The sequence below is a fragment of the Colobus angolensis genome, unplaced genomic scaffold (assembly GCF_000951035.1).
Source record: "Colobus angolensis palliatus isolate OR3802 unplaced genomic scaffold, Cang.pa_1.0 Scaffold10, whole genome shotgun sequence".
Classification (NCBI taxonomy): domain Eukaryota; kingdom Metazoa; phylum Chordata; class Mammalia; order Primates; family Cercopithecidae; genus Colobus; species Colobus angolensis.
In genome coordinates, this window is record NW_012110919.1 from 10,011,811 (window position 1) to 10,026,340 (window position 14,530).

The window sequence follows — 14,530 nt, forward strand, 5'->3', positions numbered from 1 at the left end:
GTTTGAGGTTACAGTGAGCCGTGGTGGCGCCACTGCACTCCAGCCCGGGCAACAGAACGAGACCCTGTCTCTTAAAAAAAAAAAACAACATAAAAAAAACCCCAAAACAACAGGCACTTGTTCAGGCAAATGTTCCAAAGTATTTTGTGCCCCCAAAATAGCATAGGCCTTGTTTAAAACTGGCATTCCAAAATAATTTTTAAAAACTCAAAAAACAAAACAACAATGAAAGCAAAAAACAAACCCTGGCACTGCATCATTTTTAATTTAGCCAGATGGGAAGACTGAGGAGGGAGTCAGCACAGGAAGGCAAAATGCAACCTGCTCCCCAGCTGAGCACTGAATGTAGAAACCGTGTCTCCTCTCGGAAAACCTCCCCCGCCCCCCGCCAACCTGAAGAAGGGTCTGTTACTAAACAGTTGCAGTTCTGCAGGCAGAATTCCCTGCTACAGCAACCTTTGGGCTATTGATCAACAGAAGGCTGAGGTGATTTATCTAAAACACTTTAGTGCTAAATCTATTGCAAGTTCCACTTTTAATTCAAGATCGCTTTCTGCTTCCTCCTTCTTAAATCAGGATTAGTGATTCAATTCATTTCCTAAGTTGCTAGGCAATACATTTATGAGTTTATAACTAGGCCTCTAACCCTTTCCCATGAATTCAGCCAAACCCATTTATTTATTAGAATCAAAGGAAAGAAATGCTTCAAGGAGGGTTCATCTTTCACAGAGTCTAATGGGGGCTCACAGGAAGGGAAGAGTAATTAACACACAATGAATTATCCATTGCACTTCAAACTAATTCGTGGAAGGTAGCTGTGGAGTAACAGAAAAAGCGTCAGGTTAGGGAGGTTGAAAATCAAGTTTGAGTCGTTCTTCATGACCAACAGGCTGTGTGACTGCAGGGCAGCATTGAACCAAGGGACTGAGGCCTTCAGGTCTCCAGCTGCCCAGGGCAAATTAAACAACCCTCTCTCTGACCAGGGCAGGGGTAAGAGATGCAAGGTTAGGAGAGCACTGTTGAAGAATAAAGTACCACGAAAACATAAAATATGAACAGTAGGTTGGGCGCAGTGGCTCACACCTGTAATCCCAGCACTTTGGGAGGCTGAGACAGGTGGATTATCTGAGGTCAGGAGTTTGAAAGCAGCCTGGCCAATATGGCAAAATCCCGTCTCTACTAAAAATACAAAAATCAGCTGGGCATGGTGGCACGCCCCTGTAATCCCAGCTACTCGGGAGGCTGAGGCACGAGAATCGCTTGAATTCCAGGCCTAGTGGCCTCTAGTACCTGAAATGATGAGATCTTTAAATATGCTTGTATATTACAAGTCCTTTGCTTCACATAAAAGTGGCTCACTGACACAACACTGCCCAGTGGGGGAAATCCTTGGTGAAAACAGAAAGCAGGACTCTGGAGTTTATCAATCTGCTCCTTTTCTGCTGTGCTCTTTGCTCTAGAACAAAGTGGCAAACATAGGCGTCCTTGCAGACACTGCTAGAATCTAGGTGTCTGGGCATGGTTCCTTTCACACCACAACTTGAAGATGATCCTTCAACTGTGGATCCTCTGCCCCTTCTGAAGCCAGTCCTCCCGCCCTGGCTGGTGGTAGTGTTTCTCAGCCTCACCCAGTCACACTCCACCAATACGGCCTTCCAGTATTTCTTTCTTCTATCCTTCTAAACACAATCTCTCTCCTTTGGCTCCCTACACAGCAACTACTAGACTACTGCCCTGAGTCACTCACTCTCTCCCTACCCACTGTCATACTGGGGGAGATCAGCTACCTCACAGGTCACTGGGATGTGGACCCTGTAGAGTCAGTTGAAATTAACATCCTCCAATTCCTTTAAAAGCATATGTTGTCATACATTCACAGATTGGCTCCACTTGCCACCAACATAGGTACTTTGCCTTTGCTCTAGATTCTGAAAATATGTTGAGGACCACACTGCAAGGATTTGAAAAAATCTGCTGTCCTCCTTTATTTAGCATCTTTATTTACACAGAATTATCTTTTGCATATCTTTCTGTGCTTTTGCTTCCAAGAGTAGTCATCAGTGAGCAGAGGTTTATGGATAACTCATCTAACTATTGGCAATTGAAGCAGAAGTATCTCCTTGAGGTACAGGAGCATCAACTTCTGTGTCCCTTGACGTGTTAGTAAGCAACATACAGTGAAACTGGCAAGCTCTCCTTCATTCCTCTGATTGTGAAGAGCGGGTTAGAGAGAATGTTATTAATACAGCTGTATCCAGCCATACCCCCAGCATCATGAAATGACCAACTTAGGACTGCAGGAACTTCTCAGGGCAAATGCCACTTGTTTAGAAATGGTCAGAATCCAAGTCTGCTAAAGTTGTTCATCTAAGAGAGTGTCAAATTCATCCACTGAAAATATACAGCTATTCAAGCTTTACAAGCATAAATGGAATAGAGGGAGTTTCTCCAATTTAGAAAAAAAAAAAAATCCAGGTGCCAAAGTCTTTCTTAAGATTTAGATACAGCAATAGCAATGGTATCTGTGCCATTCTATAATATGTTCCATAAAGTGTTAGAACTTTTAAAACCAACTGACTATAATTTAAGGTTAAAGTAATTTTATATACCAGGAACTAAAGATGCTTCCAAGAAATAAAAAAGCAAATCGATTGGCATTGTTCTCATGTGAGTCTCCACAATTATTATCTGTCAACAACCATCAACAATATTTTGCATAGCTGGAATCACCATTATGCTGATATTATTGGTCAGCATAATGATGCTGGTTATATGCTTTTTGCCTGGGTTTCGGAACTTTTTCTATAACTGTGAGGTTGTTTTCCCAAGTAGATTTGGGAAACTTGGGTTTATCTAACTACTGAAACAACAACCTCTTTCGTTACAGAAAACCGATTGGACAAACTTCCTATTCAGATGCTGGGGTTTAATACAGACACCAAAAAGTCACTGCCCGTGAGACTTTTCCCTGGTACCTAAATCCAGTTGCCTTGGCCCTAAGTTGCTGTTTCTTAAGTTCACCTGTTTCACGATTTCTGTTCCCTTTCTCCAAAATGGAGGAGGTCCAGGTGGGAGGTCTGGGTGAGAGGTCCAGAGAAAAACCAGCATTCACCAATAGTAATCACCTCTTTTACCCTCCTTCTGTACTTGATTAGTTGAAAGGATGCAGGAATAAAACACATGAACATTTGGGGTTTTGTTAGGAGAAGCAAGTCAGCTTTGAGTTTGAGGAGAGGGACAAGGGTCACCCAAGCTTTCCACTTCAGCACCAGGACGCTGTTGTCTTTGTCAAGAAAGGAATGCTTTTTCAGTAAAATGCAACCCCGCTGACCACACTTGACATCACAGCCCACAAACTATTCCCACTGTGAGGAAGAAGTCACAGCAGAGCCACAGCATGGCCTGGGCTGCTTTTCTGATTGTGTCTCTTAAGAAAACAATACAGCTGAGGCTGGGTGCAGTGGCTCACGCCTGTAATCCCAGCACTTCGGGAGGCTGAGGCAGGTGGATCACAAGGTCAGGAGATCGAGACCATCCTGGCTAACATGGTGAAACCCTGTCTCTACTAAAAATACAAAAAATTAGCTGGGCATGGTGGTGGGCGCCTGTAGTTCCAGCTACTCAGGAGGCTGAGGCTGGGAGGTGGAGCTTGCAGTGAGCCGAGATCACACCAGCCTAGGCCACAGAGTGAGACTCCATCTAGAAAGAAAGAAAGAAAGAAAGAAAAGAAGGAAGGAAGGAAGGAAGGAAAGAAAAGAAAAAGAAAGAAAGAAAGAAAGAAAGAAAGAAAGAAAGAAAGAAAGAAAGAAAGAAAAGAAGGAAGGAAGGAAGGAAGGAAGGAAAGAAAAGAAAAAGAAGGAAGGAAGGAAGGAGAGAGAGAGAGAGAGAGAGAGAAAGAAAGAAAGGCAACAATACAGCTGAAACTCTCTCCCATCTCAGAGGCTGGGAATTAAATGTAGTTATAAAATTAAAAAGTGAGAAAATTATCAACAGAAAAGACATAGATATATATATCTAGATAAATAAAGACAAATGTTCTAGCCCTTTATCTAGTAACATCTCCTCTGATGGAGGAGTGATGACATTGTTGACTTTTCAATCTACAAGTGATTTTTGTCTTCTTTTTCAGTGTTGTCCAGATCCAAAGGGACATGCTAGATAATAAGTGGCCACAGTCTAATAGAGAAAGCATCATGAAAAAGTGAAAGCGCAATATTTATAGAAACCCCAGATCAAGCCCTTCCCCCAATTGGTGCCTTTCTGTATGTATGAAAGTGTATGTGTGTGTGTACATGAGCGTGTATCTGTAGGTATATGTAGGAAGCATGAAGGTTGAGGGAATGGCATGATTAAAGTGGAGAATGCTGGTTTAAATTATAGGAAGCAAAGGATTTTAGATCATATTCTCAAGACTGCATCTGGTTTAAACCAGCGAGAGGTGTGGTACTTACCTTATTTGTTGCATCAATAAATTTGACTCCTTTATATGAAACAGAAAGAATAATAGTAGGGACCTTCTTCATTTGCTCTGTAGACTTCTGAAATTAAAATTAGAAAGCTGTTAGAGCAGTTTGTGTTGCGTGGCAACTGAAGCACATAATTTTTCCTCCCAAAAGATAAAGATGAGCTCAAATTAAAAACAACACACACACACACACACACACACAATCAGATACACACCACGCACACTCTAATTTTAATGTTTGCTTCTCCTCTCTTGGGTTGAGCTATACTTTGGGCTTATAAAGTTATCTGTCTTGCCCTTGAGGAACTAAAAAGAGCTTGTTCCGCGACTTTGTGTGGATGAAGGAGTACTTCTTTTCCCTGACACTAAAGGGTGAATGAAGAGGTCTGTCTCCTACTGCAATTTCAAGTGACCACTCTTTTCACAAGATTTACACCACGTCAGACTTAACTCCAAGGATGCATTCAACATTAACAAAATATATGCACCCCGGCTTTTCCTAGTTACCTTCATTCTTCAAGGCACAGAGAATGCTTGGATGTACACTTAAAATAGGGATGTGAAATACATCACTATGTATTGTTCTTGAACTGGACCGAATCCAAAAATGCTGATATTATATTTACAGCAGAATCACTTGTGACTACACAGGATGTAATGATACTCTAGAACAATGAAGCCCTCCAGGAGCAGTCCGGGTTTTGAGCCACAGCTAAACACTGGACAGCCCAGGTAACCTACTTTATCACTGAGAGCTGCTACATGCCCTTAGGCCAGGTTCTTGTCATAGATGTTCACACTGGCTGAATGTGCTTGGAGTTTGCAGCTTGTACAGTTTTATGCATCTGCAAAAAGTTTCTCTATAATTGAGTATGTGCCTTTCCTGTTTAGCTTTCTCATTCATCACCAGTCACCAGCAGTCTGTTTACTTCATTGCCCTCTATGTATACTATTAATAATCACACTAAACATCCAGAAGAACCTACCTGACAGTTAGCCTGGTGGATTTTCCAGTTAAGACAGATGGGAACATAATAGGAGAGAAAACACATAAAAGGTGAGAGAGAGGAAACCATTTCAATAATTCACCAACAGTATAAATTCATTAAAAAATAAAAGACGCCACAAAAGAATAGGCTTCAGATGCAGTGCTACTGTTAGTTCAGAAATGCTGCAGGCTTTCACAGGCCCCTTTCTTTCTATTTCTCATCATTCTGTTTACTGCACTGCACAGTCTCAGGACTGACACACAAGAAACTTCCACTTCGAGCTTTCAACAACTGGCTGTCTTATGTCTATTAAGGGAATCAGGAAAAAATAGAAACTTCCTTGATTTCTTCATTTATATTTCCCAATTTTCTAGTTTTAAATTCTGGAATGCGGCTAGAATTCAAGAAGGCTTTTAATTGGATAGTGTGAGTGAAACTCATTGAACTCAATGATGAGACTTCGATTGCATCTTTTAGTTGAGCCATGAAAGGGGTGTTTCACATTTTCCTGATTGTTTTTGACACAACGTCTTTTTGAGAGCTACTACACTGTTTCAAAGACAATGGATTACTAAAAGTATTGTTCTTTAGTATTTGTTGTTTTATACAGTATGTGAAAAAGCAACCCTCTTGAAGTGCTTTTTAATCAGTTTTAACATTCCCTGGACGCATCGGTTTTCCTTTGTGATTGCCAAAAAGAGAGATTATGAAAATAAAATATAAGATTAGAAACTTGTTTTAATGCTTCTTCCAACCACTTCTTAAAAACGTGCAAGACACATCAAAGACAGGCTAGAAGAAATCATACGCAATGTGTTGATTTTAAGGCAATGCGGTGGCTGAACTCTGTAAAGAGGGAGGGCTAGGCAGCCCAGGCGATAGTTTGAATAACTGAATGCATATGTGAAAAATTTTCTGCAAAGTGTCACAGTGGATTTTGGTAAATCACCTCACTTATCTTTTGTCATGAATCCATTCTCCTGGACAGATCTATCTGTAATGCAAAGCAATATATAGCTAATATTCAGATGAAAATCCATTTGTTATTTGTTCAGCAATTGAGTTGTCACTTTAGGCAACCACTGTGCTTGTCACTGGAAAAGCTTGAGTCTAGTTCAGGGATGGCAAACAGACCTCAAACTGTGTGCAAACACCAGTCTGCTGAAAGTACTGTGTTGAGACAGATTCTGAGCTGTGTCAGAGCTCAGAAGAAAAGAGGGCTGGGAATGATGTCTGCCATGGGAGAAGAAGAGGAAGAGGCAGCCCAGGGGCCACTCATGAACATGCCTGCTAGGTCTGATAGGAAGAACAGCCACAATTACAATGCTGACAAATGTGACAGGAGCAATGTGAACAACATGCCTCCAGGATAGTGAATAAAAACAGCATTACTTTGCATGACAGAGTGGGGCCAGTCTTCATTCATTCATTCGAAAGACCTGACAGCCTGCTGGGGTGACTGAGCTGACTCTTGATGAATAAGCATTTTCCAAGTGGCAAAGAGGCCAAAAGAGGTTGTTTTAGCAGCAGAACTAATAACTGCACAGAAGCCTAGAAATGAGAATGTGGTGGGTTTGGGTAACTGGTGGAGATAAGAGTGGTAGAGTCGGTTTGGAAGGTTGTGACTTACTCTGACAAGTTAGGGTCCATTGGAAGCTTTTCACTAGAGAGTGACACAATCAGACCTGTGTTGCAGAAAGATTGTTCTGGTGGTTGTTTATGAAGGAGGGACTGGAAGATCTACAGGCTGGATACAGGGAGTGAGGAAGCTATTGTGCAAATCCAAAGGAGAGAGAGACCCTAAGCACCTGAGTTGAAGTAGAGGCATTGAAGAACAGGAGGAGGAGACACAATGTCGATAAGGAAGAATTTAAAGGTTCTGTTGATTGATCTGCCATGGAAGATGAATGGGTGGGAGGATGCCATAGATGAAGAAGCTACTGAGATAAGGAATACTGGAGGGGAAAGTGTTTTTGCATAAGTATAATGGAAATGCTTTTGCACATGCTCAGTTTGATAAGCAGGTGGAGAGGTCCAGTAGGAAATGAGAAATGAGAATCAGACCTGGAAATCCACCCCCATACATGGGTGGCCAAGGAGATGGGAGCAGACAAGGTGGTTTAAGGAGTGAACAAGAAAAGGGAGAAGGACACAACTTAGGGGAAGATGAAATCCCAAGGGGTGGGGCAGAAACAAGAGCTAATGAACGACTGGAATTGAAGCTGGAAGATGTCCCCAACACAGTATCACAGAAGCCAAGGAGGAGAGGGCTTAGAAGGTAGGAGCAGTGCCCCATGCCATGAGGACTAACAAGCCCTAAAACAGTATGCCTACCACAGTGGCTGGCACACACAGGAGCTGCTACTTTCACTGGGCTTATTGGGCAGAATCCTTGGCTTTTGCAACAAGAAAAAATTGTTGCTGATTTCATTAAGAATAGCTTCAAGAGAATGGTGGCAGCAGCTGAAGAGGGGAATGCAGTGAGTTGTGCAATGGATGCCAGTGAAAGGAAGCAGACCTGGAGCAACAGGCAGGTCAGGACACAAGCTTTTGACCTGACATGAAGGCTTCAGTGGTGGTTCCTGTCATGGTACAAAGATTCCACATCAGATGCTCGGCCAAGTTGAATGAAGAAAAGAAAAGACAAAGTATAGTCATTTCTTTTTCTTCCATGGGTCCCATGAATCTCTGCTCTCCTAACTGGAGGCAGCACTATGCACAGGCCTCTATGAATGGCAGTGCTGGGGGTGGCCATGCTTTCCAATCTGGAGCCCAAACTGCACTGCTCTCTCCATTGAGTCATTTGACAAGAAGCTGATGGATCCTGACCAGCCACGGAGTTCTAAGGGAGGGTGGGAAATCTTCCAGGTAGAGCCCCTCCTTGAAGGCATTTATACTCCCTACAAGAGATTAAGAATCCATCGTCTTTTAAAGGGGTTTTCTGATGGTGTACTTCGACAAGCGTTTCCAAAGAGGTCTTTTCATACATAATTTTAGCAAAAGATGAAAATGCATAGAAAGAAGGCAAAGAGGCTAGGCGTGGTGGCTCATGACTGTAATCTTGGTACTTTGGGAGGCTGAGGTGGGAGGATCACCAGAGGTCAGGAGTTCAAGACAAGCCTGGCCCACATAGCGAAACCCCGTCTCTATTAAAAATAAATAAATTAGCCGGGCATGGTGGTGGGTATCTGTAATCCCAGCTATTCAGGAGGCTAAGGCAGGAGAATCACTTGAACCCGGGAAGCGGAGATTGCAGTGAGCCAATCTCCCCAGCCAGCCTGGGCAACAGAGTGGGACTCCATCTCAAAAAGAAAAAGAAAAAAGGCAAAGATCAAAGTTATTGAGTCTTCAGGGAGTCTAATCTGGGAGGCAAGAAATCTAATAAGCGCCCACTTCATTTATGAAGGCTTTACAGACATCAAAATGTGAGCACGGGGCTTCAGTCCAATCACAGGCAGTCGAGGTCCCTCCCTCCTCATTTTCTCTTCAGTGTTCTGATTGTCATTCTTTTCTCCTTCCCAGGGACGAAGGTGCCTACTCTGAACATCAGGTTACTGAGCACGTGCTCTCAGGCAACACTGGTTTCTATGACCCATCTATCTGCATGCTCTGCTGGGTGTCTGTATCATTAATACTCCCATATGTTTCTGTTAAAAATTCAAGCTTTATTGATTTGTATAAACAGAACTCTCTACTTCAGGCCCATTTCTCCAGTGAAAGATGCTCAAGGCGAACCTTCTGTTACCCTTCTCTTTTGTTTCTAGTTGCTTTTCCCAATGCCATGCTCTTTGTGGCATTTTTCAGGTTTCCCAGTGTCCTCAAATTTACCCCCCTTCAGAGCCAGCTTTACAGAAGAGACTACTTTATACTGAAGACCTCTGAGTACCTAAGCAGCTAAATACTCCTTGGTAAGGCCCCAAATTATCTTAATTTTTACAGCATCTTGCTTGCCTGCAAAAAGCATTATAGTGATATTCAAATGTATTTTGTTCACAATTTCCCAAATTAAGATGATCATACTTTTATTATTCCAAGAGAAACGATATTTAGTTATATAGAGATGTTATGTTTCTGAAACCTAAAATACAATGCAACATTTGAATCCTAAATTCAAAGGCAGTCTTCTCTTTAAGCACTTGAGTTTATATTGTCTATAACCATTAAACAGAAATAGGAATCAGAATTTCATATCTGGAGGTGGCCACCTGAAATACTGTTCTTAGTAAGTAATTGAATGCTTTTAGAGTATTTTTAAAAAGAAGAGATTTTGAAATCACCAAGAGAAAGAACCCTCTTTCTTCTTTTCCTTTTTAATTTTAAGTTATGAACGGCTTGGTATCAGGTCAGAAATCATCATTGGTGCCTTTATTACTGCCTTAAAGCATGTTCTGAAAATAAGTAGGTTTTCCATTTTGAATGCAGAATCAATAGTATGGAGATACCCTTTTCAGAGTGCACAAACTCTAATTTCAGAGCATGACTTTTCCGAGTGTGAATGAAAGCAGAGGGGTTTATGATGGGGATAACTTCAGTTGTGAGCTGTAATGCTCTTTGAGTCTGGAGTGGTGTTAATGTTCTGAGAGACAGGGCAAACAGTGAGGCTAACGTGGAGAGGATGCCACCAACCCTTCATTCTTACAATACCCCGATTGCTCCCAGCGTATCTGAAGCACAGGCTGGGGAAGGGATTTCCGGATGGTCTGTTGCCATCCAACTTACAGTATATTTTTAACCTACACAGAGCTATCCTGAGAATGCTTTCTAGTTAGATATTCAGTCCTGAGTCATAACTATTAATTTTGGCATATAATATCTTCCTTAGTTAGATTCAAAGCTTAATTATTATATTCCACTTCAGCAAGTAAATTAAAATAGGATCAAGCAATTATGTTTGGTAGCCCTAAGTGACTTTCAAATGATTAAAAAACACACACAAAATAAGCATTATTGTGGTGATTTTGTAGGCAGTGAAACTAGCTAGGTTGTGGGATTACAAGAGATAAAAAGCAGACCACCAATCAGCAATTTGAAATGAACTCTCACCCTTTGAAACTGAGCTTAAAGGCTACTTTCTGGGGAAAGGCTTCCACAGTCTCCCAGGCTGACAGGATGGCTTTCCTCTTGCTCCCCTCTCTGCCACTTTTCCCGTGCACTGTCCTGGATCTTAGTGTGGTGTGCTTGCTTCCCTATGGGGAGTTCCTTGAGGACTGCTCATACCTTTCTTGATTTGTCTTTACCATAATGACCAGCACATAGTCTTACATTGAGCCCTATGAAGTAGCCATTTTTCAAGTCAAGAATGGCTAAGTACCAGCAATTTCATAGGATTCGATCTAACAGTTGCTGAAATCTATGACTGTTAAAGGAACAGGCCAGTGAATTAATGTATCATAACAACCATGTAGCCAGCATTATAAGGAACCATGGTCTGGGCGCGGTGGCTCACGCCTGTAATCCCAGCACTTAGGGAGGCTGAAGTGGGCCGATTGCCTGAGCTCAGGAGTTCGAGACCAGCCTGGGCAACATGGTGAAACCCCATCTCTACTAAAATACAAAAAATTAGCCAGGCATGGTGGCGGGCGCCTGTAGTCCCAGCTACTCAGGAGGCTGAGGCAGAAGAATTGCTTGAACCCAGGAGGTGGAGGTTGCAGTGAGCCGAGATCGCACCACTGCACTCCAGCCTGAGCGAAAAAGCGAGACTCTGGGCCACGGAGCAAGACTCCATCTCCAAAAAAAAAAAAAAAAAACAAGCACATTGCCAGTTTCTCAACACTCTAAGAGCTCAGCAAACTTTCAGAGAGCTCTGGTACCCACAGCCAGCAAGGAGGCCTTGCGAAGCTTGCAGGGGGACCACAAATGTGATTAGAGGGTTACCAAGACATTCCTATGGGGTGGAGAAAACTTGAAAGATTTTGGCTGGGCGTGGTGGCTCACACCTGTAATCCCAGCCCTTTGGGAGGCCGGGGTGGGCGGATCACCTGAGGTCAGGAGTTCAAGACCAGCCTGAACAACAAGGTGAAACCCCCATCTCCAGAAAAAAAAAAAAAAAAGAAGATCGTGAGAGTTTTCAGTCTTAAGGAGGCAAGGCTTAGATCTTCATTTCTGCAACAGCAAAGTGGCTCAAATTGCAAGCATTAAGAAGAAAAGGCTTCTTGAGAGGGTAGAAGGATTCCTAAGGGCAGCTGGGAAGTTTCCCCCTCTAGTCATCTTTAAAAATAGTTTGGGTTCTCATCTGTCATTAATGAGGCTAAATGACCTTCCAAGTACTTTTCTGGTCACAGGAGCTCTGGCACAAAGGCTGAGGGAATACAGAAACTAAAACCAGGTGATAAGAACAGATAGTGGGCAAGCAGCCATTGAAACCACACCTCCTGCATATGACATGGCCGTTGTACTGCCTGTGTAACTCGCATGCTCTGGGGCCCAAGTCTGGCACAGCACAAAGCGATGCCCTCCATTTCTATTTGCTGCTGATGCTGCATATCTGAGATCATACTTTGAGAACTACTGCTCTAAAAATGCGGTCGATCAGTTTGATTGAAAGTTACTGTCAGAACCGTTCTCTGCTGCTATACATGTAAACTCGCTGTACTGCATCCTACATTAATTCAGAAAGAAGCTACTTTATCAAAACACACTGCTCTCCATTTGACAAGTGATTTCCAAAAATCCTTAGTTAGCATTAAGTTACAGCTCTTGGTCTTGAGAGCAATTAACAAGAATCATTTAATTCTTCATGGTTTCTCAGGGACTGTGAATGGATAAAACATTCTTCACATAAAACAAAGAGTTCAGTTCATAAGGACAGATTCAAGAGTTGCATCTAGAATAGATGTTGGCCAGGTGTAGTGGCTCACGCCTCTAATCTCAGCACTCTGAGAGGCCAAGATGGGCAGATCACTGAAGATCAGGAGTTCAAGATTAGCCTGGCCAGCATGGTAAAACCCTGTCTCTACTAAAAATTAAAAAATCAGCTGGGCGTGGTGACAGGCGCCTGTAATCCCAGCTACTTGGGAGGCTGAGGCAGGAGAATCACTTGAACCTGGGAGGCAGTGATTGCAGTGAGCCAAGATTGCACCACCACACTCCAGCCTGGGCGACAGAGTTAATAACTCATTAATAACAACGATAGAATTAATAAGATCAGGGGTCACGCTGAAGATGAAGATAGATAGTTTTTTATTTAGTTCCCCATTCTCCCTCAAATTAAGCACATGCTCTTCAGAGTTGTGACAGGCAAACATGAACATGGGCTTCTGTACTGTCTCTGGGAGTGTAATCTGGAACAAGTTTTCTGGAAGGCAATTTGGGAATAGTTATCCAAAGTTTCACAGTGTGTATACCCTTTGATCCAGCCATTCCAAATCTAGTGGCTCATTCTAAGGAAATAAATCAATTGCAAAAGATTTAGTTAGGTAAAGGGTGTTACGCATAGTACTGGTTATCATTTAAAAAAATTAGAAATGACCCAATGACCAATGAGGAGAACTGGTTAAATAAGCTTGGTTCAACTATGGATTGGAATATTGTAATCAACCACCACAAACAATATTGGCGATGAATATGTATAGGAATAAAAATATTTCAAAATGTATTATTGTGTTTAAAATACATGATAAAACAGTGGGTGTGCAATATTTCCCCTTATTAGAAAAATAGTACCTACAAATGCATAAATTGTTGGTCTGGAGGATTACACAAGCATCAGATGTTAACAGGGAGGAATTTACCACTTCTAGGTGGTAAAATCACAGTTGTTTTTATTTCTCCTTCCTGTATTTCTATTTTAGAAGTGGATAGTAATGAATGTGCATTGTTTCTGTAATAAAATAAAATTTTAAAAACGTATGATTTTAATTAAAAATGCCAAATGCAAATGTGTGAAAAAACACACTGTTTGAATCTATCACTTATAAGTGCAACTTCTGTGTTTTTTGGGGGTGTGCGTGATAAGCCATCTTGAGCTTATCCAGGGACCCACTGAGGAGCTCCTTCTTCTGGGAGGCAAGGGGCAGTTGTCAGCAAATGAGAGCACATGACAGTATGTTTGGATTCCTGGCTTAGTTCCATTCCTTCCTCGCTGTGTGGTTAGGTACTCAACCTCCCTGGGTCTTAGTTACCTCATCTGTAAACAGGTATGTTAATATAGCATCTACATTTTAGAGTTGTGAGGACTGCACAGGATAATTCAGTGCCTAGCATGTAGTGAACATCAACAGATTTTAGCTATTATTGTTTAAAAACAATATCTTTTTTTGGTAGAGATGGGGGTCTTATCATGTTGAACAAGCTGGTCTCAAACTCCTGGCCCCAAGAGATCCTCTTGCCTCGGTCTCCTAAAGTGCTGGGATTACAGGTGTGAGCCACCTTGCCCAGCCAGCTGTTATTGTTACTCTGAGGATGGATGCTCTCACTTAGGAAGTCCCTCTCCAAAGCAAAGTGCTGGCCAAAGAGAGCAGAAACAAAATTGAAATCTGTGTGCATAACTGAACACTCTCCAGCCTACTTGTTATGATGGCAGGAAAACGGTAGTTGCAACAACGAACATTCAGTGGATCAATATATCTGGGCCAATGACAAGAGACTCAATCAATCAACATGTTTAGAAAGAGCTTGAGACAAGTGGGAATTAAAGAATGAAGCAGCCCAGGAAATCTTTCAGTGATGTGAAGTAGTGAGGGTGTTATATAGGAGAAAAGCTAGCAACAAGAGCAATAAAAAATAAGAAAGAGAATTGGGGTTTGAAGACAATATGGAATAAGATAGTTGGTGCTCTTAAGCTTTCTAGGGAAGAAAACCTAGGTAACACCATTCAGGACATAGGCATGGGCAAGGACTTCATGTCTAAAACACCAAAAGCAATGGCAACAAAAGCCAAAATTGACAAATAGGATCTAATTAAACCAAAGAGCTTCTGCACAGCAAAAGAAACTACCATCAGAGTGAACAGGCAACCTACAGAATGGGAGAAAATGTTTGCCATCTACTCATCTGACAAAGGGCTAATATCCAGAACCTACAAAGAACTCAGACAAATTTACAAGAAAAAAACAAACAACCCCATCAAAAAGTGGAC

The 14,530-nt window shown here is 42.1% G+C and overlaps 1 protein-coding gene across 9 annotated transcripts in view; it reads right to left on the minus strand.

The window, feature by feature from the left end:
- Positions 1 to 14,530, minus strand: part of ANKS1B (ankyrin repeat and sterile alpha motif domain containing 1B) — a 1,301,363-nt gene that overhangs the window by 42,234 nt on the left and 1,244,599 nt on the right. For all 9 annotated transcript variants that reach the window (XM_011934483.1, XM_011934518.1, XM_011934476.1 and 6 more), the window contains 2 exons: positions 5,452 to 5,463; positions 4,452 to 4,538 (listed from right to left, as the gene is read on the minus strand). In XM_011934483.1, coding sequence (XP_011789873.1) covers positions 4,452 to 4,538; positions 5,452 to 5,463 — 99 coding nt within the window. The remainder of the gene's footprint in view (positions 1 to 4,451; positions 4,539 to 5,451; positions 5,464 to 14,530) is intronic.